Source organism: Vidua macroura, chromosome 2 (genome assembly GCF_024509145.1).
Source record: "Vidua macroura isolate BioBank_ID:100142 chromosome 2, ASM2450914v1, whole genome shotgun sequence".
NCBI classification, from domain to species: domain Eukaryota; kingdom Metazoa; phylum Chordata; class Aves; order Passeriformes; family Viduidae; genus Vidua; species Vidua macroura.
The window spans coordinates 101,323,868-101,351,010 of NC_071572.1; the positions used below are offsets into that span (position 1 = coordinate 101,323,868).

The following is a 27,143-nucleotide window of genomic DNA, read 5'->3' on the forward strand; positions in this document are numbered from 1 at the left end:
AATTAGAGGAATATAATTGTACACAGGACAAGACTCTAAAACCCAAACTATGTCACTCTGATGAATACATCTACTAGATAAGGAGAGTGCAGAATTATCTTTAACTTTCCCAGTCTCATTAAAAGCAAAAAAAATTGCTACTAATCTAGCCCCTAAAATGTTAAATGAATGCAGGGATGCTCAGGAGAATTTTCTCAAAATATCTTACCATCATGGCACCATATTTTTGTCCCAATGTCATTTATGTCAGCAACATATAGTTTAAACAAAAGCTACAACATAAACATCAGTATCAGCTCTGCATCTGTGCTTCTGCCATGGCTAGCATGGAGTTACACGAGCCAGGATGTGTCAGTGCTGAGGGAACCTATGGATCCAAGTTGCAAGGCAATTGAGGAACTGAGGAAGATCTAAGTATCAAATACAGCAATAAACATCCACAAGCCTAAAGGAGCCTCTCTAAGGAGTTTCTTGATTGACTCACCTTTCATGTCCTGCAGCTTTTTATGGGGATGGTATAAAGAAGAAAGCAGAGTCAAAATCATCTGCATGAGCCAGTTTTCTTTAATGATATTTTTATGAAACACTTACTAAAAGCACACATTAAAACAGAAAGTGTTTGAAAGTGTTTGATTTTGATTCACTTGTCACAATTTTGTTTTTACAGCTGAGTTTTTTGTGATTCATTCTTGTGCAGGAAAATCAAGCTCACATATTTCTAAGAAAGATAACCAAAGCAGAACAGAAATGTTTTCCTTTAGCTGCAACATATGCTTCAATATTGCTTTAGGATAGAGCTCAGTGCCTCAAAGAGAAATGCTATGGTATTTATTTCATACAGCTGTCGTTGGAAAAATCACTTTCACTCCAAACATCTGACCAGAACTACAATTCTCTGCTTAAAACAATTGCAAAAAAAAAAAAAAATATATATATTGAAATATAAACATTATTTTCAGGCTCCCTTATAAAATGTGTGTTCAGTTTTATGGTAGGCTCACCCCTCATTTTTATGTTGCAATCTATTTATTTCAGATGTTTAGGCCTTTGCTACATGTAGAAGGGGAAAGATCAACAAAACAAACACAATAGGTAATAGTTATGAATTACATTTGCACAAGAAGATAGAAAATGAACCCTTAGATAAAATTAATTTGAAAATAACTCTTTTAGTTTAGTCACATATTGATTTTTGTCTCAGATCTCTTTTCAGTTGCAGGAATCAAATAGAAATCCATGCCATGTCCTTGCTCCCATGACTGTCAGAATTCAGGTTGCCCTGGAGACATGATGCTGCATTCATAGAAGGATAAGAGAGAGAATTCAGTCCTGCCATCCTTTGGAGACCATACTCCCAAAATTCTTCTGTGGGTCTCCTCTCAGCCCTGAGAGCTTGCAGACAGACAGCCAAGTATTTGTAATGTGAGATGCTACTGTAAATTAAATACTTACTAATGAAAGATCAGAGGGATCACTTAAAAAAGCTAGCTTTCTATTTCTCTGCATGCCTTTGGGAAATACATAATCACGCTTTTTAGCAGCACAGCCACAGGCACTGTATATTTAAAGCAAGCACAACAGCAAAATCTCTGTTTCTTATAAAAAGGTGTTACACTGGATAATGATTAGTAGCATCCCAGATAAAAGAATATACTCCACCAGGACGGTTTTTAAATCCACATACATATCTATCCAAGTCATTCATCTGTAAGCACTGAATAGTACCTGCTAGAAATGGAAAGTAGAACAAGCCAGCCTCACAGGCTGTCAGTCTTTGGAGGTATGTAAATCCCTCAGCAGGTTAATACACTATTTCCTCTGTCATATATAGGATTTACTACTCCTGTCAGTGCACTGTCCAGTTAATATTGTTGCACAAGAGGCTGGAGTTCAGGAAGGAATTTGGTACTCAGAGAACAAAAGCTTCACACACATGACGTCGAGGCGAGTGCACACGCGCAGCCCCTCTGGGCCCCAGCACAAATGAGTGCAGCTCATCTCCCTCTTTGCATTGCCCAGCAGCAAATTGAACATGGAGTGGAAATGAGGACAGCAGTGAGGGAATCTAGGCATATTGGCTTCTTTGCCCTGTAAGCTGGAAAGCAGTAGCTCTTTTGCAAACTTGTAAAATGGGAATGGTTTGGAGGATAGTGATATCCCTGTGCTGAGAACAATTAGTTTCAGACTGCTGCTAAAAGAAAAAAAAAGCACAAGCATACAAAAGAAAGCAGCACTGGTGCTGCTCAGTGTCTTCCAACCCCCTGTGACCAGATTCACAGTCCTCACAGGGTGATTGTGACTGGTGCTGGACAGAAATACAGCTATGCACATGAGATAAGCATGAGGAAAACAACACAAGCAAAGACGACCACTTTGCAAGTCCATGATACGGCTGGGGAAAGGAGATGCTTTCCTGTAATTCAAAGCTTGTAATTTGGGAGGCATTACATACTTTCTGTGACTCAAGATGTCCCCACATGCTTTGCTGAATGTCCAGGCCCATGACTTCTGAATTTGTAGCCAATCACAAAGGCAGCTGTCAAATATGAAACTGCTTTGCCCCCATCCTGTCTCCTCAGGTTGTCAGTAGAGAGAGACGAGCAGTCACTGATGGAATTGACCTCTACAAATGCATCAAAAACATTTTTCATCTAATTGCCTTAATAGTTTTCACCTTTGCCATACCTATGGCAGTAAACGACATGGTTTGGATAATGGACATTTCCCTAATTATCTCAGGCTTTGATCTATGCCTCTGAAGTTGCACACTGCTTCCTCAGGCAGCTTTGCTAGAGCTAGAGCTGCCATCTTCTACTGGAGTAGTGAATAAAGCCTTTCTCAGACATGTTTTAGTACACTTCATTCAAGTATATAATGTAAATAAAGAGGCCCATATTGAGAATCTACAATAGTAACAAATGTTAATGGCATAAACAGCTAGCAAAAACAATATTCAATGTGATCATGTCATGTGCTCTCCTCAGGGCACACCATTATCATAATTAATAATGTCATTTAATAACAATAATGGGGCAAATGTAGTTTATAAATTCAATGGATATAAGATTAATAAATGGGATCTGATAATTAGGTATGGCTGAACAATTTTTGAAGCATTTTAAGAGCTTCTCTAGAGGTGGTGAATCAGGGGTGATGTGCTTGCCTCCTTCAGTGAGCAGCAAGAATGAAAAGTAAATAAACAGAGATGTGAAACAGCCTAGTCTCCTTCTTGTCATGCCTTTCCTCCAAACTCTTTTTTCTAATGCCAGGATTATAATGCCTTTGTAGCAAGGACTTTTGAAACAAGCTATTATTCAGAGCCTAGCCTGATTTGAGACTGAACCTTACAATATTTTCTTATCAGTCATGGAGTTTTCCACCTCAGTCATCCATCCATAGTGCAAAAGACTATTTCCTGTCTTGGAAGGTTTACAGTCTAGGTAATTCATATAAAAGAAAAAAAAAGAGAACAATTGTGGTAATGATTTATCTTCCAAAAGGTGAAGCCTTTGGTGTTTCTGCTCATTCTGATATTCTCTCCAGCTTGCACAGCCTTATCATGATGTCTAAATTGTATTTTTCTAAACAGAAAATCTCTACTGTAATCCTTGAGCAGGTAAGAACAAGATAGGGCTTACTCTCAGTATCATATTAATGCGACTGTTGAGCATTTGAACTGTGGTAAGCAGCACGACTGCAAGGTCTTTCTACTTACTGAAAGAATAAATGAATTGGTTTAAAGCCATCTTTGAGGTGAGATGGGATAACAGCAGGAACATGGGCCCCTATGATGCTTCAGCTGTCAAGTACCTTGCAGAACCAAGCAACCCAGCTGTTTTTGATGGCATACCCTTGATACACAAGGGAAAAGGGTTAGGTGAAGGGCACTCAGCTTTGGCTGAGCTTCAGATGCCAGGACTGAAAGCAATGTAGTGCTACTGCCCCTATATCTTACTCACCTCACTGCTACATCAATCAGTATCCATAAAGTGGAACAGAAATCAGGGCAAAGGGACAGAACTAAAAGATGAAGGTAGGCTGTTGGGTTGGTGTTTTTAACTACTGCAGCAAGATAAGCCTGTCAGTGTCTCTATAATTATATATCCTATATTTAGAACAAATCAATAATACACGTAATACACACCATACACACCATTAGCTGGTATGCAGCAATTTGCTTGGCAACTCTAAACTGAGTAGTGTGACTGTTGCCCCTGTTGGATCCTGAGACTCTGGTTTGAAGCCAGCTGAATGGTGAAAGCAATGGAGGGATTTAAAAAGGTAACTGAAGATTGACAATGACTGTCGGGCTACAGCAGCAGAATAATATTTCTGAAGAAGTAAGATAGTTGGCAGAAGCATATTTTTTTCGTAGATGGTTACAGCCAGAGAATATACTCAGAGCCAGGCTCTTCTCTGAGAAATACCATTCACAGGTAAAAGGAAGTTTTTTTTGGAATGCCTGTTCTTCCAGAAAACAAAGAAAGGTCTAATTCGGTCAGCTCTGAATCAAAATGAAAATAGATTATTCCTCAAGAACAGATATTAGAATAACTTGGCAGAAGACTGTAGAGGCAAAAGTAGCAGCGTGTGCTGTGTGGTGCTTTGCAAACCGCATGGTTTGGACCCCCATCCATCCATCCATCCATCCATCCATCCATCCATCCATCCATCCATCCATCCATCCATCCATCCATCCATCCATCCATCCTTCCGTGCCTCCAGGATGGAAGAGCAGCGCGAGCGAGCACTGACCTCTAGTGGGCAGAGCAGTCAGACCGGGGAAAGCTCGCAGAACCCAAAATAGAAAGTACGTCACGCGTGCCGCTGGCCCAAGGCTTGCGCTTGGCAGCTCTGCAAGCCGCAATCAGCACAGCTTTACTCTTAGCAATCCCTCACTGTCTGCGTGTCAGAAAGCATCGTGTCTATTGTAAAATCTAGAGGCATTATATTTATTGGCCAAAAGAAAACAGTGCACGCTCAGAATTTGCTTAGTAAGACATGTAAGTCCAACTGCTGGTCAGTAAAATTAACTCATGATAATAAATTCATGTAACTTTTTAGATATTTATTGCATAACTTGGCATTGTTGAGACTGTGTCAATGACTTTATCAATGCACCACTACTTAAAGAAAAAAATCCTAAGGAGACATCAATATACACATCATAAATTAAGAGTTTTAGTCCTACTTTTCCTCCAACCAAAAATTACAGAATGGTGAGAGTTCATATATTTTCAATGTCTGCCCCAAAGGAGCCTGCTTGCTTCTCACTTTCAAGTTATTTTCCATAGGAAAATTCCTGTACATATTTTGGAGTTCTTTAAAACTAATCCAAAGAAGAAAATTAATCTCATGCACAAAATTTTGTAAGGCTTCAGCTGCAACTATCAAAGTTGAGTGTCTCAAACAGATAACATGCAATATTGGCTTCCCTTCCTGTATTAGCAATGTCATACTTAGTGTCATTCAGCAATCTCAACCAGAAGCTAATGAAGACTGGCATTTTTTTGGGCTTCCATCACCTTAAGATAGTGAGGTTTCTGGAAAATATTTGGTCAAGGAGGATCCATAAACTTGGAGCTTGTATCTGGATCTTGTAGATGGATTTTGCCACTGGTGTGGGTTGTCCTTGTTTCCTTTGCACCCTCTCACACAAGAACTGTTGTCCCCATACCACAGGTACTTATTCTTGCCTCAGATGGGCAAGGGAAGGAACAAGCAGGAGAATCTCAAGACCCATGGATTCCCTACTACAAGTCTGAAAGAAAGGAGGAAAAACTTCTATGATGAGAGCAGGATGCCAGACAATGCAGCAGACTTATTATCTAAATGCTGTTCTGGAGTAAGAGATACTGTCTTAGTCTTTGATTGATATGAAGCCAATCTGTGTCCCAAAGTTAGTGCCATCACGAAAGTGAGAGTAAAATTTATCAGGGTGGCATGCAGTACAGAAAGTGATGTTTTGCTTCTGGTCTGTGATAGAATCATCTTGGATGTTCTCGGGAAGAATTCCACCTCTCTCAAGAAGAATCCTGAAAAAAAGAATCAGAAAATATTATTGTTTGTACAATCTCACATTCCATAAGGCACTATCATTAAGGCAGAACCTCAAGTACCAACTGAACAAACTGTGCCAATATTGTGACTGGGGCTTTCATTTGCTTTTTTTGTTTGTTTTTTTTTTTCTTTCAGTATTGGACTAAAATAATTACTTTCCTGCAACCCGTAAAGTCACATTAAATTTGAACTTTTGTCTATAATTCATAAACTAACAATATGCAACAGTATAACAATAAAATAATTGCTAAAATCCAGCAAAAGTGAGCAAATACCATTCATTCAAAAGTATCCTTTCTTGATCTGCAAAGAACTAGAGAGTACTTTGTTGCAAACCCTCACCATATTAGTGCTGAGTAATACAGTATCAAAATAATTATTTGTAATAAATGTGGAATTAATCTTTTGTTCCCTCAGGAGGCTTACCTTGTTGCTCTTCTGATATCAATATAAGGACTTGCAGAGTCAAACTGTCTCACACACTTTGGATCAATTCTGTGGAACTCTTTTGCTGATTCATGAGGAAGTTTATAGCAGCAAGGTCCCACAGATGGGCCCAGGACCACAAGGATATCTTTCATGTTACAGCCATATTCAGATACCATAGCATTCACTGTGGCCATAGACACTCCTAACAATGTGCCCTTCCATCCTGTGAGAAATGAGGGGTTGAAAAAAAATTGGTATGAATTTTCTTTTTCATTTTCTAGTAGCTAAAAATATATGCAATTATTAAAGGTATAAATTAGGAGATGCATTTAAACCTAAAATTAAATATTTATATCTAATAATAAATTAGCTGAGAAAGCCTCCCCCTTCCCCCCAAATTTCACATCAACAGCAATCAGTTTTCTAACATAATTTTGTGGAGATGGAAACTAGAGAGAAGTGTTTAGATTAGAATTACAGTGTTCTTTTTCCCAAGTGTCCTGGTTTGGGCAATTAGAGCATACCTCACAGCTCCTCTGTGCTTGCAACATTTAAGTGTGAATACAACTGAAATATGTCAGAAATATATTTTTATAATATGGTCAAAGTGTTTTAATGTTGTTTTTAAGGAAAAACAAACAAACAAACAAACTAACAGGCTCAAGCTAGAGATATTTTTTTTTAATAGACAGAAGCCAAGTTTGCACTTGGGCTTTTTTGGAGCAGATAGAAGAAAGCCCAGCTTTGGGTTCTTGTATCTCATTTTGAGTCCCAGGAAAACTCAACATTGCACAGGGAGTGCAATTCCTACCAGAATGAGCAGCACCACAGGCTCTTCTGACAGGATCAGCAAACAGCACGGGAATGCAGTCAGCACCTGGAGCTGCCAGCGTGACACCCTTCCGATCCGTAACTATTCCATCATAGTTGTCAGGCTCTGTCTTTCCCATAATACACACAGCATTAGCGTGATCTACCTGTCAAAACAAAGCCAGAATGTGGACAGTGATATGGCTGCAAAACAACCTAGCTCTGACTAGTACAAGGTTTTCCTTTGACATGAAACACTCTTATGCATTAACTGATTACACATAGAAATCAGGTGCTCCCTTGTTCAAATACCATGAAGACGTACCAGTAGAAAGCCACTATAGAAGCAATAGTGCATTTTTCTTTTAGAAGAAAGTACTCTGATAATTTATTTGATTACTCTACTTTGTACGTAAGTTAAATATTAGAACAGACTTGGAAGAATCAGTGCTGCTTCTCCATATTGTGACAAATGGCTGATAGGTTGGATGGCTATTCCCTCAGATAAGCTGCTAGCATAAATGTTTTAATTGTCCTGCTTATTGCAGGTTCTTGCTGACAAAGATAAGAATAATGCCTACAATTTAGCCAGTGCTACATGAAGGAATATCTGAGCCATTTACTTGAATCCATTGTTTTATAAGATACCTTGACCCTGTGAAAAGCCTCTGGGTTAAATCCTGCAGCGTTAGCTAGCCGGCGGAGATTTTCTTTAACAACAACTTGTGGGTCCCTCCGCTTGGAGCTGCTGAAGAGATTGCAGGAGCTTAGAGTTGGTATGTAGGAGATCCCACCTGTCCTTGTGGTGAACCCATGTAAGAAAATATCATCTGCCAAGGCAAGAAAACACAACAAACAATTGCTTTCAGAACAAGATCAAACCAGCTATTACATGGGTTTATGCTGAAGTAACCTGGAATCAGCCAATCAAGTAGAGTATTGCTTTACCTCGGATTTAGCTGTGGTATTTAAATCTAAGGATTCCTAATTTCCTTCTTGCTCACAATGCCACAGCAGGGACACTAAGACATCAGGTGTGTCTGGGCCTGCAGACCAGCAGAAACTCTTATCCTGCCTTTCCAAATTATGATGGTAACTCTCGAAGTGCATAATTCCCACAGACAGGAGGAGATTTTATGGTCTGCCCTCCATAAACCCAGCACTGTCTTTCCTCGGATCATGATCAGGCCTGGAACAATCTTGCCAGACTTTTGATGTATTTTTATTGACACTTTTTCCTCTTAAACACATTATACACTATTACAACATCATATAGAGTTATTTGATGCCTGAAGGCATTTCCAAATCTTACTCATTTTGCAACTCCCTGGAAGAAGTATGCTTGGTAAATCTCTGTAAAAACTGTTAACTGGAATTCTCTACCTGGGATCAGGGAAGATCTGAGGATGGTGAGCTCTCCTTTCAGGCTTGGCAGGCTTTCCAAGTACATCTGAATCTCACTTTGGATGAGTGCCACATCCTGTGAAGGAAGCGTTTGCCCTTCATGCTGATGTTCTGATATCTGTAGGCTTTCACTGTCAGGTACCACCTGTAAATCCTCAAATTCAAACTGGTAGACTGCTGTAAAGAGATGGTCTATATATACTTTCATTAAGTCTTTTCTTAAGGTAGGAAGAATAACTTTAATGATGCTCAGGTCTTTTTCATCCAGTCTCTGTTTGACAGTGTACAAAGCAGCAACTGTAGTCTGAGCACATACCACCTCAAGTCCTCTCTTCAGACTCTGAAAACCTCTTAGAGCTGCAAGCAAGAACTCTTGTTCACCTTTCCTTTCACTCCCCTGCCTGTGGCAACACATGACATAAACAAACAGAGCATGGATGGAAGAGCATTTCTCAATAGCTTCCAGAGTGTTGTGTAGTAATCCGTGGATGTTGTTCTGCATGTTGGCTGGGAGGCTGAACAGATCTATCAGTACTGCTTCCACCATATTCCAGGATATTTAAAGGTTTCTCCAGCTGCCAAGTAGTAATAAAACATGAAAAACAAACAGAAAGTCAAGACCAGCACTGTTAGTCCAAACAAAGAATCATGTTACGGCATTTAATTCAGTGATACTGTGTAGAGAAGGTACATAGCAGTTAATTACTGACTTAGGCTTTCCCAGCTGCATCAAAAGAAATTCCAACAAAAGAAAACTGGGAATAATTATGTATTTATTTAAGCATTTAGGTATTTCCCTACCACCCCACCTACTTCAGGTCTTTCCCAGGTCAGGGATGATAAAAGGTTGGTACATAAGATTAGATTTATTGAATCAATTAACCCTCATTAGCCTAATGGATCTTCTTGGCATGATTGATGGGCTGTCCTCCAGCTTCCATGATTCAAATACAGAGGTCCTTTAGCTTCCTGAGACTGGGGGAGTTTCTGTAACAATTTCTTTGGAGGTGTTTAACATACTTAGGTCTGAGGTGGAGCTCATGTCTGCTACCCCTCCTGGCAGCAGGGTGCTGAGATGTGAGGGCAATGACATTTTTTCCCATAGGCCTTCACAAGATCTTTTGTACTTCTCCCTTCTGCATTTCCAAAAGAATTGACTGGCTAATTTCTGACTTCTGTGTGAAGGAGCACATGACCAGGGTAGTTCTTTTCAGCATGCACAAGAACCCAGTAGTGATTACTAAAACTTTACCTAGTAATGGAAGAAGTACTTAGAACTAAATTAAAGCAAAAGAATACAGTACATAACTTCTTACCTCAGCTTTTTCACTATGCTAGCTGCACTCCATTCTGGAATCAAGATGTGCTCAGCTTATCCAATATCATCCTATCATTCATATTTTATTTTGTGGTCCATGGTGTAATTCCAGTTTTGGTAGTTAGTTTTTTCCCTTTTCTGAACTTTGTTGATCAAAGCCCAGCTAGGTCTACTTGTGGAAACTTGTCAATCCATCTTTTCCTCTCTGTTGCTATGAGGGGCTATTTTACATATCCTCTCAGAAGTGTCTTACTTTCTTTTCTCTCTCTCTGATAATCTTTACTTTTCCAGTGTAGGCATCCAGAGGTCTGGAACAAAATGGTAGATCCCTCTGTTTTGGGAACCTTGAAGACACCTACTTAGATTTCAGGACTAAGCACTGTGATTGATCTAGAAGAAATACATGCACCTTTACCAACAGTTCTAGGACCCCATAATAATTCAGAGTATGCTCTAACACCATCTTTTTTTCTTTTTTTTTTTCACAGCAACAAATTGTGCATGAATATTAATTTATTTGTAGGAAAATTCATATCTTTGCAAGAACAAAGAATTTGAGAATCTTTAAGTCTTTGAAATCAATGCTCTGCTACCAGAACTAACCACACTAAATAATGCCTGGCACAATTTTCCTGCCCCAAGACCTCATTCTCCTGAAACCACATGAATGTTCTGGCTTCACATCACTTCATTATCCTGCAAAAATACTACTTCCATGTGTACTCGAGGCCTATCATTATGGTAGATGTGATGTACTCCTTGGCATTTTATGTTTGTCTGTAGATTCCTAAAGTTTCTCCACTGAAATGAGAGTTCAAAGACCTTTGTGCTTTTAAAAGATGGCTTATTTAGAGAAAGTTTTACAGAAAACATTCTGGATTTTCTTCATTGTTCTTTCCCCCAGACTGGAAGAAATATAATCCTGACTGAAAATGATGTTTTCCTTTCTGCGAATTGAACACTTACAAAGATTAACTGGCGACTATCAAAACAGGTGAGCTGAAAATATCAAAATGTGATAGCAAATAAAAGCAACTGCCAAGGAAATTATGACTCCTGATTTTTCTCAGAGTATTATTTACACACAGCTGATAATAGATTTTAGAGGAAAGAGCTTGCTAAGAAAACAGTGCTGAAACAAACTCATGCCAAAGACCATGACTTGGGAAATCAGAGTATTTCTTTCTCTACCCTCTGTGGGAAAACTGTCTGAGTGAGGCACAACCCCCACCAAATCATAGCCAATAATCCCAGGAAAGACTACAACAGAGGGGTGTAGTGCAAAATGAGATTATTGCTCCACTTCAGATATGTCAATACTGGAAGGTAAATAGAGTTCATTGCTCTTCTTGTACTTGCCCAGAAAAATACCACCAAAGAAAGGGTGGAAGGAAAGTGTTTGATGAGGTAGAGGTAATTGCATACATTGTTTTTAAGTTGTGTATGCACTGCAAAGACTCCACAGGGGCAATTATTGGGATGTACACAGAGGAACAATGGGGCTGATTCATCCTTGTATACTTCCAGCTTTGCATCACAGAGTCCTAGTGAGGACAGTGGCGTCAGAATAAATTTGCTTACAATCATAGCAAAAGTGATTCCTTTCTAAGTCACTCCAAAAAAAAAAACCCTTCTCAAAATACATGCTTGCCAAGCACAGCAACGTTTTAGCTTATGGGAGATGTATTTATGGCTATTCAGGTTTTAATTAACATGCTCTACAGTCCCAGTGTACCATTGAAGCTACATACAAAAAATAGCACATTTATTAAGGAGTTGATCGCTTTGGTAAACAATTCAAGACAAACACTTGCACAAACTTGAAGCCAAGGCTACCCATCAGCTATTTTCTCACTTCCTGAAACTGACAGTACAAACAGTTGGAAGTTATGAGAATTTCTTGCACAGACATCAAAAAAAGTAGGTCAAAGAAAATGATAACAATATGAGAGGTAAGGAAGGTAACGAGCAAAAAGTAGAAAAGCAAAATGAATATAGAAAAAGAACAATGAAGGAAATGAAACCTGCAGAGGTTTTAAAGGCTGCAGAGAAGAAACAGCCCAGGGTAGAAGAGAGATGCAAAAAAACAATTTTCAAGAACCCCAGAAATCTAATTCTAAAAGTGCACTGTTGGCCAAGAAAAGATTGCTGACAATTTCCTGCACCTTTGAATCCTGCTGGTGATATTATATTAGTAGAGAAACTGAGAGACATAATTTTTTGAAAATTAAACTGGCAGGAGATATTTAACATCTGCCAGAGAGAGATGGCCTGAGAAAGAAAACAGGTCATTGAAGCAGCCCAAATGAACAGAGATAATAGCACGTGTAAAATTTCAACAAGAGCAAACATAAAAAAGAAAATCCAAAAACTTGGGGGAAAAAGAAATACATTTAAGCCTCTTAAACTGGATTAAAATAAAACATTCTTCTTCTTTTAACTTAGTTTTTTTTTTAGGCAAGGTTGAAGAAACAGAAATCACCACAGGCAATGAAAATACTGAAGCACACGCAGTTTTCATAAACACAGGAGTTTACTTACACAGGTGGACAATCCTATTGCATTCTGAAAGGTACCGTCTGATAAAATACACAGACATTTCCAGCTTTATATGTCTCACTTCTTTCAATCTCGGAGCTGATTTGCACAAGCTGGAAATTCCTATGCTATGCAAGGCTGCAGTGGGAACCTGTATTTCTTCTTTTTGACGGGACCCTGCTTTGCTGCTGGTTACACCGGAAAGAACAAACTGTACTGCAAGGCACCAACATGATTAACAAGTGCCTGGGTAGCGCTGAAGGCGGAAGCGATGTTAACCCTTCTGTGATCACACCTTCTGCTGCACCAGCTTTGCACAACCGCAAACCAACTCCCAAACGCACGGCGCAGCCAAACAGGACAACCCCACAGAGAAGTTAAAGAGTGAAGGAGTTTCCTTTTCTGAGCTGTAGCTGTATGTTCCACTGAAGAATTTGGCAGCCAACCACAAAAGAGTGTAATCTGGACCTAGATAGAGAGGTTACACAATGTCAGCTTTTGGGGCCACAGGTCTCAAATGAGGATGGCAATTTCTCCTTGCAGTAGTTGGGAATTTCACACAGCTAAGTGAAGTCTTAATCCTTTGACAGGACAATGCAAAGGTTAAAAGGCAAGCAAGGAAATGAAGGATTGATATCAGGCTTTGTGCAAGAATCAAAAGATAATAAGTACATTTCCTCAGCTGTGTTAAAATCATAGTCATGACTGTTAAGTATATGACAACGGAAGAAAGGGGCAAGAAAAAAAGGACAGTAATTTTTAATGGACAGAGGAATTAATAAAGTCTGATTTCCCATAAATTGCTGTCGCCTGTTCCTCCTTTCCCTGCAACCACAATGAACCTACATTTCTGCCAGGTCCAAAACACACATGGTGAGTGCTCTGCCATTTCCTCTCCTGCTATTCTGTTCAGCATGTGCTGGACAGAGGGATGAAAGCTGAATCCTGGTTCTCCCTCCTGAAGAGGACTGATGAGGCAATCTTGTCCTTCCTTACCCAGACATCTCCTTTCCTGAAGTTTGCAAAAATCGGTCATCTCTGAGGCTTTCCATCCCACTGCCAAATGTGACTGAGCTAGGTCATTAAAAATTAACAAGGGAACTGCTTGGTGGAGAGAAATCAATGCAGTAATTTTCTTTCCATCAGCCAGACTAAGGAAGTAAAACTAATTACTGGTGTTATTTTTGGTGCAGAATGCTGAGAAGAAAAAGGTCAGAAAATATTCAGGGTACACAACAATATTGAAAAATGACGAATTGACATCTCCTGAATGAAATTATTATATTTAGATTATGGCACTTCAGAAGAGGGATGAAATAAATAGGTCATATGCAGAGATGAGTTATTAGTTTATAAAATAGTTGTTACAAATGTATATGTAAGTATTTTTTATATTTATTTTTATATATATAGGTATTTTATATTTATTTATAGGTTGCTTAACATAATAGTTGCAATTTTAAGTTAAATATGTTATAAAAATATAAAGAATACAAAAAAGGTAAATTTAAAAACCGAATTATAAAAATAGTGCGATTTAGGGTTAAAACTCCCTAGAATTCTCTAGAGGAGTACACGTGAGGCAGTGGCTATAGAGCAGGGCACGGCATAGGCCAGAAGAAACTGGGCCACATCTCTTTTCCTTTGTAACCCAGTGGTGCCCGGGAAAACCTGATGTTCTCTGCACAAGCAATGACGGCAGCGAGTGCAGTCTAATACAATGAACGGGGTGACGCGGGGAACTTGGGAGCAAAGGGCGCGGAGCAGGACGGCCTCAGGCAGCGGCGAGCCGGGCGGCACCAGTGCCACGGGCGGTGAGACAGCCACGCGTTTCCTAGGGGATCCCTCCCGCCGCGTTCCCTCCGGTTCCCGGAGGGATCGGCCCCGCTCCCGGCGGGATCAGCCTCTTTCCCGGCTCCCCGTGCCCCCGGCTGCCGCAGGCCCCGGCGGCCTGAGGGGCGGCGGCCCGGAGAGCGCTGCAGGTGCCGTGTGGCGGCCGCAGCAACGCCGGGAGAAAGGCCGAGAGCACGGCCTCGGGCATTTAAGATGCTCTTAAAAAAGTTAGGACTGTGCTCACAAACTGACGATCTGCTCTGCAGAGAAGCCGGAAGAACATCTCAGTATCACATCGCAGGTTTATTTTATGAGATTCTGCAAGAAAGTGTTCTGATTCTCAGTGATTAGCTTTGAGTAACCTGTTCTTGCTAATTAAAAATGAACCAAATGAAATTAATATATCGACCTGCGATCCCACGGGACAGCCCTCAATATTGTTTTGTCTACAAGAACTAAATAAAAAGAAGATAAACCAATTCACCTCTTTTTTATCCTGCCAGTTCTTCACTTCTGCTTGAAATGGCCAAGCAAAATTCTCCATCACTAGCTGAAGTTGTAAAACGAGTTGCAGAGCAGCAGCAGTCACAGGTGTCAGACATAGAAAAAAGCAAAACAGTTCTTTTCCAATTGCAGGTAATTAACCTCGTTTAGAGCAGTTTAGTCAATTCTTTTCCATTAGATGAAGAAGTATTTCCTTGAACAAGAGAAGCTGGTGGTACTTATGGGCGAGTGCATTCAAGTGTAAGACAGCTGTTTTGTTCCTGTGTGTGGCATTTGGGCTCAGCCAAAACCGTGGGTGTGAATTGTTGTTTGTAAGGCCACAACACAGCTAGGTATTCATTACAGCAGGTGAAACGTTGGTTTGTTACTTGGAGAAAACAAAACAAAAATACTGTGCTGAACCCACACAGTGAACCCGCAACAACTAAATGCAAAGTTAGAGCTTTTTGATTTTTTTAAAAAAATCATAATTTCCTAAGAAATTGTGGGGGGAAGGATTTTAAAAATTGATATTCTTTTTAAGACTTTCACCACAGTGTAAAATTTTTTTCTTAGCATCTTTTTTGACATAAAATATTTTTTATTCCCCCTTATGTTTGAAGTGGAAATCCTAAATAGTCATTAAATACTGCTATTATTCAGTACTATATTGTAGAACACTGGATAGATGTAGTTTTTGTGAAGACTCTGTGACCATTTCTTTTGTCTTTATCAAGCTTTCAATTATTGTTTAACCTTCAAGATCAAATTTCTATTGAGTAACTTACTTTTAAGGCTGAGAAAAGATGATTCCAGTTGACATTTTTGATCACGGAAGAATGCAAATGGAAATAGTAGAGTTCCAATTATAACATCTGTGCATAGATCTACAACTGAAATGATTGATATTTGAAATTTTGCACAAAAATAGCATTTCTGAAGTAGCAGTGAAATTTTGTATTTTTAGGAATGTCAGTGGATGGGCCACACTTTGCAAGAAGCTTTGTCCTGTATCCCAAAATATAGTCTGATGATGCCGCAACAATAATTTACGATCTTGCAATTTAAAAACAAGTATCTGTTTTAAAACAGACCCACAGAACTTTAAAGCCCAAGGTAATGACAGGTCCTTTTCCAACCTGGATGATTCTGTCATTTCTTATGATGGTTTGAAGTACTACTTCCTGGTTTTGTTCACTTCTTGTCAGTGAGATGATGCAGAGACCTTTTTAGGACTAGATACCTATTTCTTACAGGGTTGAAAATAGCTGTGATTAATTCAACTGTCAGCTACTGCTGTGATGAAGTTAGGATTTTTCCTCAGTTGAACAATCTAGTTAAGCTCCATCACCTGACACACCCCTCTATGTGTCTGTGTAGGTTTTCAAGGGATTTTTGGCATCTTTAGTTTTTTTTAGTCTGATTAGGATTCACCAGCTCTAAGCAAATATTAGATATATATGTATATATATATATATCTTGCAACTGTGAGGTATTTAAAAGTGAGTTCAAAGTATCTTATTTAATATTTTAGACTCAATCTAAGGGGAGAAGACAAAGATAGTATTCTTACATTGTGCCTCTAAGATGATGATATTAAGAAATAGAAGTCTAATTATCTTCCATTCAAATCACATTAGACAAGTGAAAAAAAGGCTGTTGAATAAATATAAATTACAGTGTTTAACTAGATACTTCATAACTTCCTCCAAAAACATTTCTTAAATGAACACTGAAATATTTTACAGGCAAAGTGCCAGGAACTAGAAAGAGAAATGAATTCTATTCTGTTAGAAACAAAGACAACAGAAAGGGAAATACATCTGCAAGATGATGCCATAGAAGTGACAAAATATCGCTGTGAAAATCTAGAAGCCCAAGTCAGAGCCCTGTATTCTGAAAATTTAAAATTGAGGTGTGAGGCAGAAACAGTACAAGAGGAGTTTGAGATGATACTTGCAAGAAATAATGAATATCGGGAAAAAATAAAGGATCATAAACATCTTTTTTGGGAGATGGAAAGTAAATTGCCAGTTATGATTGAACTTGCTAAAAAGAAAGCAGTTGTGGAAGAATTAAAGGCAAAGAAAGAGGAGTTAATATGTGATCTCCAGAATCCAGAAGGATCTGTTATAAAACAAGTGCAGGTACTATATTTCTTTTTTGATTCTTTCCTTTTATGTGAAAAAATTTTGATATAATTAATATAATATGATTATTTTGTCCAACATGTTCATGCTTCATGAGGGACTGACTACAAGGGAATATAGGTAATTCATAATGCTGCATTAATTGGAAAAATTTTACTTCAATATGCAGTTAAAAATATCAGTATTGTTATCTGTGTAATATTGTAAAAACATGTTTATACTGTGTGTTCGAATGAACTCAACTATGAAAATATTACAGAACTGTAAATTAAGCTTTATCATTGGATAAACATACATGGACACTTTGCAGAATTCTGTGGAAGATTGCCATATTGTTACATGTTTCAGGTAAGAACACAATATTCTTTAAACTTTGCTGTCAGCAAAATAAATTTGAGCTGTTTGCCAACAGGAGGTAGATTTGATGAGATGGTGATAGAAATAAGAAGAGAGAAAAAACATGTTTGGTATTCTAATCTAACACTGTTGGTTTTACTGGACCAAATTACCATTTTTACTAATAACAATTACATAGGAATTTTTTACCATGGAATTTTGCCAATATATGGACAAACACAAGTATGAGGTTGAAATGGGATCACGAATTTTAACTTTGATGTAACTTGCATTATTGAAAATTTGATGGTACTCTATTAATGTAAATTGATTCAAATTTGTTTGTACAACAGATCTTTCAATACTGATAAATAAAGACTAATTAATGTAGTATTTTCCTGTGAGAAAGAAAAATATATCTAAAAATATTACATTAAATATTCTTCCATTTTGCAGTTAATTACACTTTATTTAAAGACCATCAGATTGAGCTCAAAGTCCTGTATTGTTGTAGTTCTCATATTTCAGATCAAGAGTATATATTCTTACAGGTGTAAAACCATGGGATAAAATATTTAATAGTTAATTTTGAATTACCTATCCTAAATTATTATTTTAATTAGTATTAATAGGTTGATTGTGAAATTGTTTATTATAGACATTTATCTCATCTCTATTAACTGCAGCTGTTTAGATGAGACAATTTTAATAAGTATATTAGATGAACTGTGCAACCTTTGAAGGAGTGGATTTCTGTATCTTGACTTATATCTGCAGGAAGAAATCACACTTTTAAAAAGTGAAATCACAACATTGAGAGATTTCATCAATAAAAAAAGAGATCTGTTGGAAGAAGAGAACAAAAAGCATGCTAAGCTTAGAAAGGAAATTGAGGTGAGTCATTGGAATAAAATTTATTTGCAGTTCTCCTGATGGAATGCAGATAATGCAAATGAAGTTTGAAGTACTTTATACAGCATTGCTGGCTATACATTGTTCAAGTATATGCAGTAATGATGCTGTCTTAAATTCTGGGTACTGATAGTCTTTCTAAAATTCAGAGCTTAATTGTGAAGAACATTTTTTTCCGGAATCTTTTGAGAAGGACTTCATATGTGAACTTTTGGAATGATTCCTGGAAAAAGAAGAGGTCACTGATTGGTAGTAAAGCAAATGCACATTTTAAAATTTCTGTAATACTTCTGAAATACTTTACATTTCACTGCTGACTTGAATATTCATGACTTGATGACTCATCAGTGGAAGAATCAGGAAATTGGACTTCCCCATGAATCTCCCTAATTTAAGCTGGCATTAAATTAGGAATAACACAGCAGCTCCTAATTAGCTGACAAGATAAAGTTCTGATCAATAGTTAGAACCTTCTCTTTTAAATAATTGAACTATATTTTTCATTTTCTTCCTTACTAAAATACCCTGTATGATTAGACAAATTTTAATTTGGAAGTTTCATATCATTTATCTTGTCAGTTCAAATAAATGCCACAAAATTTAATGAGCAAAGCTTAATAATATAAAGATTAACTGATTTAAGGTTAGGTCTGTTGCCCATTGTAAACTGTAGGAGGAAGAAAGAATCTTTTTTTTTCATGTGACAATGAGCATAGAGAATTTCTAACCTGAAAAGTAAAACACAGCTGCTTTAGAATAGGTCTACTAGTCAGCATTTGAGAATTTTTATTACCAAGGCAACATCTTCTTAAGAAAATTCTCTAAACCCAAAGTTAATTTAAGTAGCCTAAAAATAACGTTCTGTTCTGTTATCAAAATCAATTTAATTAAATAGTGAAGGTTAACCATCACCTCTGTTCTTCAGTTGTTTGGATTATATGTTCTTTTTGTCTCAGAAGGAAGCAGGTTCAAACCCAAAGCCATTCAGGGTATTATTTTCTATTAAGAACTCTCTTGAAAACAGTCAGGTTTTTAATATAAGAACTGCCAGTGGATAGACAGAGACATTTATACCCAGAAGTCCTCAGCACAACTTGGGAAAGAATACTCAAGTCAAGCACAGGAATAAAGTGAGATACTAGGCACATGGATGAGGTTTTATTGAGGTGCAGTGGTGGAATTCAGCTACAGACTGGCACCTGTTGTAATTGTTTGGAGGAGGGCAGCTAAGATGGGCCTTGACGGGAAACCATATGAGGAGCATCTGAGATCACTTGGTCTGTTCAGCCTGGAGGAGACGAGACTGAGGAGAGACCTCATTGCAGTTAGAGCTTCCTCGGGAGGGGAAAAAGAGGGGCAGGCACTGATCTCTTCTCTGTGGTGACAGTGACAGGATCTGAGGGAAGGGCCTGAAGTTGTGTCAGAGCAGGTTCAGGCTGGATATCAGGAAAAGGTTCTTCACCCAGGTGGTGGTTGGGCACTGGAACAGCCTCCCTAGGGAAGTGGTCATAACACCAAGCCTTGACAGAGTTCAGGAAGCATTTGGACAATTCAGACACATGGTGTGACACTTGTGAATGTCCTGTGCAGGGCCAGGAGTTGGACTTGATGGTCCTGATGGGTCCCTTCCAACTCAGCATATTCTGTGACTCTTAAGCCTGTGGGCCTTCTCTTACTCTTTCCTGAGCACTAGCCCCACCACTCATTTCTTGAAAAGCAGATCCTGTTCCCAGCTGTAGATGGGGTTGTCAGCAATAAATCAGGGTGGTTATCTGTGTAGGGTCAAGGTTTCAGTCATAAGGGTAATTCAAAACATCCACAAATAATAGAAAATGTATTGTTACGTAAAAGTAATTTTAAAAACCCCAACCCTGTCTATTCCCCTGCTGCCCTCTTTCCCCAGTGCCAGTGTGTGACTGTATTACTCTCGGCAGATACTTGCCTATCCTGTCCTTAAACGACTCTGGTGGTAGAGATACCCTGAGTGCCCAGACAATTTTTTTTCTAGTGTTTGACTTTCATGTACACAAGATCCAATAAAAAACACAATGTTGTCCCTTCCCTGTCTCCAGTAATCATATTAGTGCTCCCTCCCTCAGCAGATGTGCCAGACTGTTCCCAATAATGATGCTAGAGACGCATTTCTAAAAAAAGCAGATAATATTGATCATAGATGTTTCAGTACAACGTAGTCCTAGTGATGCAGATGCCCCAAGCACTTGTTCAGATGAATGAATCTGACAGCATCCCTCAAAAAGTTGCAAACAATTATAGTGGAGAGTGAGGTAACATGAAGGCAGTGAGGTAACATGAGGTAACAAGCCATCGCCAGTAAAGAAGGCAATAATTTATAGAACACCAGTGAGGCAGTGTCCTAGTTATTTGTGAAATTTAGGCAGTGAGATTTGCAGGAAGTCACCGAGAGTGCTGTGGGTTCTGATGCAGCTGTACATTGTCATGTACATGTGAAATACAGTGTAATAAAGCTTCAATAAGCAGACACAAGAGTAATTATACACTACCACTCATATGCCACTTAAACTAGGGTAAGTAAGCCCAAATTTCATTAAGGGAATGTTCATTATTTCCATTTTTATTGCAGTGAGTGTTTCATTCTTTTAACACTTCAGAATGCAAATTTACTTTTCCACATAAGGCAGCAGTGAGGCAGAATTGACAGTCCTGCATTGCTGCAGTATTGCCTAAGAAAAATGTGAAATTTTAAATGTAGTGCAGCTACAAAGGTGCTACTACAGTCAGCGAGGTCACCTCATTTGTATTCCCATTTATACACAAACATGCTTGTCAAAGAATGAAAATTTCTTCTTTCTCACCTCTCATTTTGGAGCCTCAAATCTTCCACATGCAAAGCCTTGACAGAAATGTGACATGCTGTCCTTGGGTGGTATTTGCTTAGTTAAATTTTAAACCTCTACAGAGCAGATATCCACACTGAACTCCACACTTAAGGTCTTAGTAGGACAGAGCTTTTCTTTCCTTAATGGGAAAGTGAGGCATGATTCATGTCCTAAACCAGACATCTGAAATAAGTCAGATGAATGCTTGAGAGCCATGCAAGACCAGAGTGGGACTTCCTCCGTTGCTGAGTGGCTGCTTGTAAGAATTCTGAGCAGGTGTGTTGCTTGTGCTTGAGGGTCATGAGGTCTGAGGCAGGGCTTCCTCCGTCACTGAGTAGTGGGCTGATTAAATGAGGCCTCTAGAAGTGTGGTGAATAGGAGCTGGCTAACAGGGGTGTGATATGTCTCTGAAGGTGCAGCATGGCAGTTTTCGAGGCAGGTTGCACAGGATTACAGGTTTTCTTGCTAAGTACGGTTTACTGTGTGTTCTCTGCAGCATTTCTGTTGTTTGGTAGGTTTTAGGATTTCTGGTAGTAATGTTTGTATGCAGTTGAAAGCTGTAGTTAGTATGAGTATATGTAATCAAATGGAACCCTCCAGAAAGGGTGTGTCTGTCCAGACCCATTCCTGTGCAGACTGTTTGAGTTTATCAGTGGTTTCAGGGGACGCTGGTGGAGGAAACCTGCCTGTGGTGTGAACAGGTGAATGATCTTTCACTGCTGGCCGAACTTAGAGAAGAAGTTGAAAGACTAAGGAGTATCAGGGAAAGTGAAAGGAAAGATGGAGTTCAGCCCTTCCATCCTTGAGGGAGGCCCACCAAGTGTCAGAGGACTCCTATGTCTCCCACTGTCAGACAATAGAAGGACACCTGGTGGATGAAGGGGATTAGAAATGGGTACCTACTTGAGGAGGTAATAATAAAAATTCCTCCTGACCCCCACTCCCTAGCCTGGTGCCACGTCAGAATAAGTATGAACCCTGGATCTGGAGAGTCAGCCAGATGATTTAGAAGAAAATTATCTGCACAGTGAGCCTCCCAATTATGATTCATCTGTGAGAAGGATTACCACCTCTAATACCAAAAAGGAAAGAAGGGTAATTGTGGTGGGTGATACCCTTCTGAGGGGAACAGAGGGCCCCATATGTTGACTAGATGCACCCCACAGAGAGGTCTGCTGCCTCCCTAAGGCCTGGGTATGGGATATCACTGAGAGACTTTCTGGGCTGATTCATCTCTCTGATTATTACCCACTGCAGATACTCCAGGCTGGCAGTGATGAGATTGAAAAGAGGAGTATCAGGGCAATTAAAAGGGACTTTAGGGCACTGGGTCAAGTGATTGATAGGACAGGTGCACAGGTAGTGTTCTGCTCAGTCCCTTTGGTGCCTGAGAAAAATGGTGGAATAAATAGGAGAGCTCACATTACCTGTAAGTGGCTCAAGAGTTGGTGTCATTGGCAGAATTTTGGATTCTTTGATCATAGGGCAACTTTTATGGCACCTGGCCTACTGGAACTGGATGGGCTCCATCTCTCTGTTAAGGGTAGAAGGTGCTTACCTTGTGAACTGGCAGAATTTGTTGAGAGAACTTTAAATTAGGTTTGAGGGGGGAAGGGGATGCATCTGGGCTGTCTGGAGGCAGGCCCAAGGATGGTAAGCCTGAGATAGGAGTGAAATCAGTAGCCCAGCTGAGGTACATGTGTACCAATGCACGCAGCATGGGCAACGAACAAGAAGAGCTGGAGGCCATGGTGCAGCAGCAGAGCTATGATGTAATTGCCATCACGGAAGCATGGTGGGATACTCACGTGGCTGGAGCACTGCACTGGATGGCTACAAGCACTTCAGGAGAAACAGGAAAGGGAGAAGAGGTGGAGGGGCAGCCCTTTATATTAGGGAGGCTTTGGACGCCATAGGCATTGAAACTACTGATGACGAAGTTCAATGCCTATGGGTAAGAACTAGGGGTAAGGCCAACAAGGCTGACATCCTACTGGGAGTCTCTTATCATCCACCCAACCAGGAAGAAGTGGTGGACAACTCATTCTATAAGCAGCTAGATATTGTTTCAGGATCATCAGCCCTTGTTCTTGTAGGTGATTTCAACCTGCCAGACATTTGTTGGGAGCTTAATACAGCTGAAAAAAGGCAGTCCAGGAAATTTTTAGAATTTGTGGAGGACAACTTTTTGTTGCAGCTGGTGGGTGAGCCCACCAGGGGAGGGACTATGTTAGATCTGTTATTTGAAAATAGAGATGGGCTGGTGGGAGATGTGGTGGTTGGAGGCTGCTCAGGGCATAGTGATCATGGAATTATTAATATTAATCATAAAATTAATAATAAAATTATATTAATCATAACATTCTTAATATTTGGTGAAATCAGGAGGAACATTAATAAGACTTTTACATTGGACTTCTGGAGGGCAGACTTTGGCCTGTTCAGGAGACTTATTCAGAGAGTGCCTTGGGAAGCAGTCCTTAAAATCAAAGGAGTTCAGGAAGGGTGGGCATTCATCAAAACAGAGATCTTGAGGGCACAGGAACAGGACTGTCCCTGTGTGCTGAAAGATGAGTTGACGAGGCAAACGTCCAGCCTGGATGTGCAAGGAGATTTTGGAGGAACTTAGGAATAAAAAAAAGGATGTATTATCTTTGGAAGGAGGATCAGGTCTCTTAGGAAGTATTTAGAAAGGCTGCTAGAGTATGTAGGAAAAAAATTAGGGAGGCAAAGCTCAGTTTGAACTTAAAATGGCGACTTTTGTAAAGAATAATAAAAAATGTTTTTATAAATATATTAATGGCAAAAGGAAGAGTAATACTAACCTTTGTTCTTTATTAGATGCAGAAGGGAATTTAGTAACTGCAGATGAGGAGAAGGCAGAAGTGCTTAATGCCTTCTTTGTCTCAGTTCTTAGTGGGAAGACAACTTGCCTTCAGGACAACTGTCCTCTTGGGTTGGTTGATGGTATTGGGGGGCAGAATGGTCCCCCTGTTATCCAAGAAGAGGCAGTCAGAGAACTGCTGGGACACTTGGATATTCATAAATCCAGGGACCAGATGGGATCCATCCCTGGGTGATGAGGGAGCTGGCAGATGAGCTTATGAAGCCACTCTCCGTCATTTGCCAATAGTCCTGGCTCACTGGTTAGGTTCCAGGTGACTGGAAGCTGGCCAATGTGATGCCTATTCATAAAAAGGGTGAGAAGGAGGATCCTGTTAATTATAGACCAGTCAGCCTGACCTCAGTACCCAGTAAGGTTATGGAACAGTTTATACTGAGTGTCATCACACAGAACTTACAGGGTGGCCAGGGTATCAGACCCAGCCAGCATGGGTTTAGGAGGGGTAGGTCATGTTTGACCAACCTGATCTCCTTTTATGACCAAGTGACCCTCCTGGTGGATGCAGGAAAAGCTGTGGATGTTGTGTACCTGGACTTCAGCAAGGCCTTTGACGCTGTCTCTCACAGCACACTCCTGGAAAAGCTGGCAGCCCATGGCTTGGACAGGAACACTCTGCTGGGTTAAGAACTGGCTGGATGGCCAGGCCTAGAGAGTGGTGGTGAACAGTGCTGCATCCAGCTGGCAGCCAGTCACCAGTGGTGTTCCTCAGGGGTCTGTGCTGGGACCAGTTCTGTTCAATATCTTTATTGATCACATGGATGAGGGGATTGAGTCTCTCATTAGGAAGTTTGCAGATGACACTAAGCTGGGATCATGTGTCGATATGTTGGAGGGTAGGAGGGTTTTGCAGAGAGACCTGGAATGGTTGAATGGATGGGCAGAGTCCAACAGGATGAAGTTTAATAAATCCAAGTGCTGAGTCCTGCATTTTGGCCACAATAACACCCTGTAGTATTTTAGGCTGGGGATGGTGTGGCTGGACAATGCCCAGGCAGAAAGGGACCTGGGGGTGCTGGTCGACAGCCAGCTGAACATGAGCCAGCAGTGTGCCCTGGTGGCTAAGAAGGCCAAAGGCATCCTGGCCTGTATCAGAATAGTGTGGCCAGCAGGAGCAGGGAGGTCATCCTTCCCCTGTACTCGGCACTGGTGAGGCCGCACATTGAGTGCCGTGTCCAGTTCTGGGCCCCTCAGTTTAGGAAGGACATTGAGACACTGGAGTGCGTCCAGAGGAGGCCAATGAGGCTGGTGAGGGGCTTGGAACACAAGCCCTATGAGGAATGACTGAGGGAGCTGGGGTTGTTTAGCCTGGAGAAAGGAGACTCAGAGGTGACCTCATCACTCTCTACAACTTCCTGAACGGTGGCTGAAGTCAGATGGGTCTTTCTTCAGGCAGCAACTGACAGAACCAGAGGACACAGTCTCAAGCTGTGTCAAGGGAAATATAGGTTAGATATTAGGAAAAAGTTTTTCACAGAGAGTCATAAATTTCTGGAATGGCCTGCCTGGGGAGGTGGTGGAGTCACCATCCTTGGATGTGTTTAAAAAAAGACTGGATATGGCACTTGGTGCCATGGTTTATTTGAGGTGTTGGGGTGTGGGTTGGACTCGATGATCTTGAAGGTCTCTTCCAACCTAGTCATTCTGTGAATGGCTTCCTAGATGTCTCTGTCTCTTCAGTAACTAAACATAAACATGGAATAATTTGGCCAAATGTCAGAATATATACTTGGACAGAATTAGGTGAGCTGAGCTCACCTCTGTAAATAGTTTTACTGGAATGAAATTTTGAAATGTTTGTTTTTTCTTTTTTTAGGTACAGAATAAGAGATATGATGCTATATTAAAACGTTTGCATTGCCAACTGAACAAAGTCCAGTCAAATAAAAGACAATGGCACTGGAACATTCAGCAGTTGGAGAAGAAGGCTGCAGAACTAAGGAAGTGTCTTGGAGTAGCAGAGTTACAAAACATTATGTAACAAACTTAACAAAGATATAATGCACGTAATCTTTTCCAGGCAGGAGAGTTTTTTCTGGAAATGCTACAAATCTTAAATAGCCTGATAACTAGGCCAGGCCTCAGTGATTTCTTTCTTTTTAATGTTTTTCTCTTTCATTTTGTGGCTTAAACTAATAGCCACAATAATGAGCTGGCTGTTCAGGAATAACTTAGCTGTTCAGGAAGAAAGTTACTGACACTTCCAGGTGTTTTCAAAATATGTGTCATTTTTATCTAAAAAGTTATTTGAAAGTAAACCAAACAAGATTTGGGAAGTTCCTTCATATTTCATTTGGTCTCCGAAGGTTGGGATATACCCTGCTTTTCCTACAGAGAAATTAATATTGGTATCTATTTGCACTCCTGAGACACCAAAGTTCTTTTATCTTTTATCCATATCCCTTTTTATTGCAACTTGCTAAGGAACTGGGAAAGCTTTGATGGCCCGTATTTTGCTCTGCAGTCTGCCAGGATGTTTTGGCATGGGGGCCAAAGGCTGTCCAGGTGTAAAAGGCTTTGGAACAAGTATGCTCAGAACTGGACTTCAAATTATCTGACTTCAACTGGCCTAATAGATGTTAGCAAAGAGGAGTGAGTAGTACCACATCTGGTACCTATAGCTTGTAAAATAGAACAACTCGCCCTCAAGAAACAGGAATACATTGTAGATTGATGATAGAGGAATTTATTGTCTAGAGGATTTTAACTAATATCAGCCATCTAACATCTTGGTACTTAATGATCTAAGATGACTCAACATAAATGCCAATGTATTAAAAATTCTTGTTAAAACAGTAGTGAACAGCAGCCATTTTCCTTTACTTTCTTTTTATTTTTATATTGCTTGGGGGGATTTGAAGAGTTCACAATACTTTCCCTACTCTTACACTTTAAGGCAGTTGTTCTGCTTGGACATAACTTGTAATGTTTATCTGTTCTATGAAAGTAGCTTTTTATTTAAGGTGTTGTCTTGAATAATTTAGATTTACCTTTACTTATGAATATAAAATGAAGACTATTGAAGAATATAAAAATTGACTATTTACTGTGAAAAATTTTAAACTGCTTTTATATTGTTATCTTAGGGTACCATTCTTACCTTCATATAT

General features: G+C 39.7%; 2 protein-coding genes across 3 annotated transcripts; one reads left to right on the plus strand and one right to left on the minus strand.

The window, feature by feature from the left end:
- Positions 1–4,946: 4,946 nt before the first annotated feature.
- LACC1 (laccase domain containing 1) lies at positions 4,947–14,923 on the minus strand. 2 transcript variants are annotated; one of them, XM_053971111.1, is made up of 6 exons: positions 14,877–14,923; positions 8,683–9,278; positions 7,948–8,129; positions 7,301–7,466; positions 6,487–6,712; positions 4,947–6,035 (listed from the first exon to the last, which is right to left on the minus strand). In XM_053971111.1, exons 2-6 carry the CDS (start codon positions 9,248–9,250, stop codon positions 5,861–5,863), a joined length of 1,317 nt encoding a protein of 438 aa, XP_053827086.1. In that variant the 5' UTR covers positions 9,251–9,278; positions 14,877–14,923; the 3' UTR covers positions 4,947–5,860. The 2 variants fall into 2 exon arrangements, with proteins under 2 accessions (XP_053827086.1, XP_053827085.1); XM_053971110.1 differs by lacking the exon at positions 14,877–14,923 and adding an exon at positions 12,563–13,301.
- CCDC122 (coiled-coil domain containing 122) lies at positions 14,320–27,143 on the plus strand. Its single transcript, XM_053971112.1, has 5 exons — positions 14,320–14,373; positions 14,896–15,028; positions 16,624–17,022; positions 18,139–18,255; positions 25,850–27,143. Exons 2-5 carry the CDS (start codon positions 14,915–14,917, stop codon positions 26,012–26,014), a joined length of 795 nt encoding a protein of 264 aa, XP_053827087.1. The 5' UTR covers positions 14,320–14,373; positions 14,896–14,914; the 3' UTR covers positions 26,015–27,143.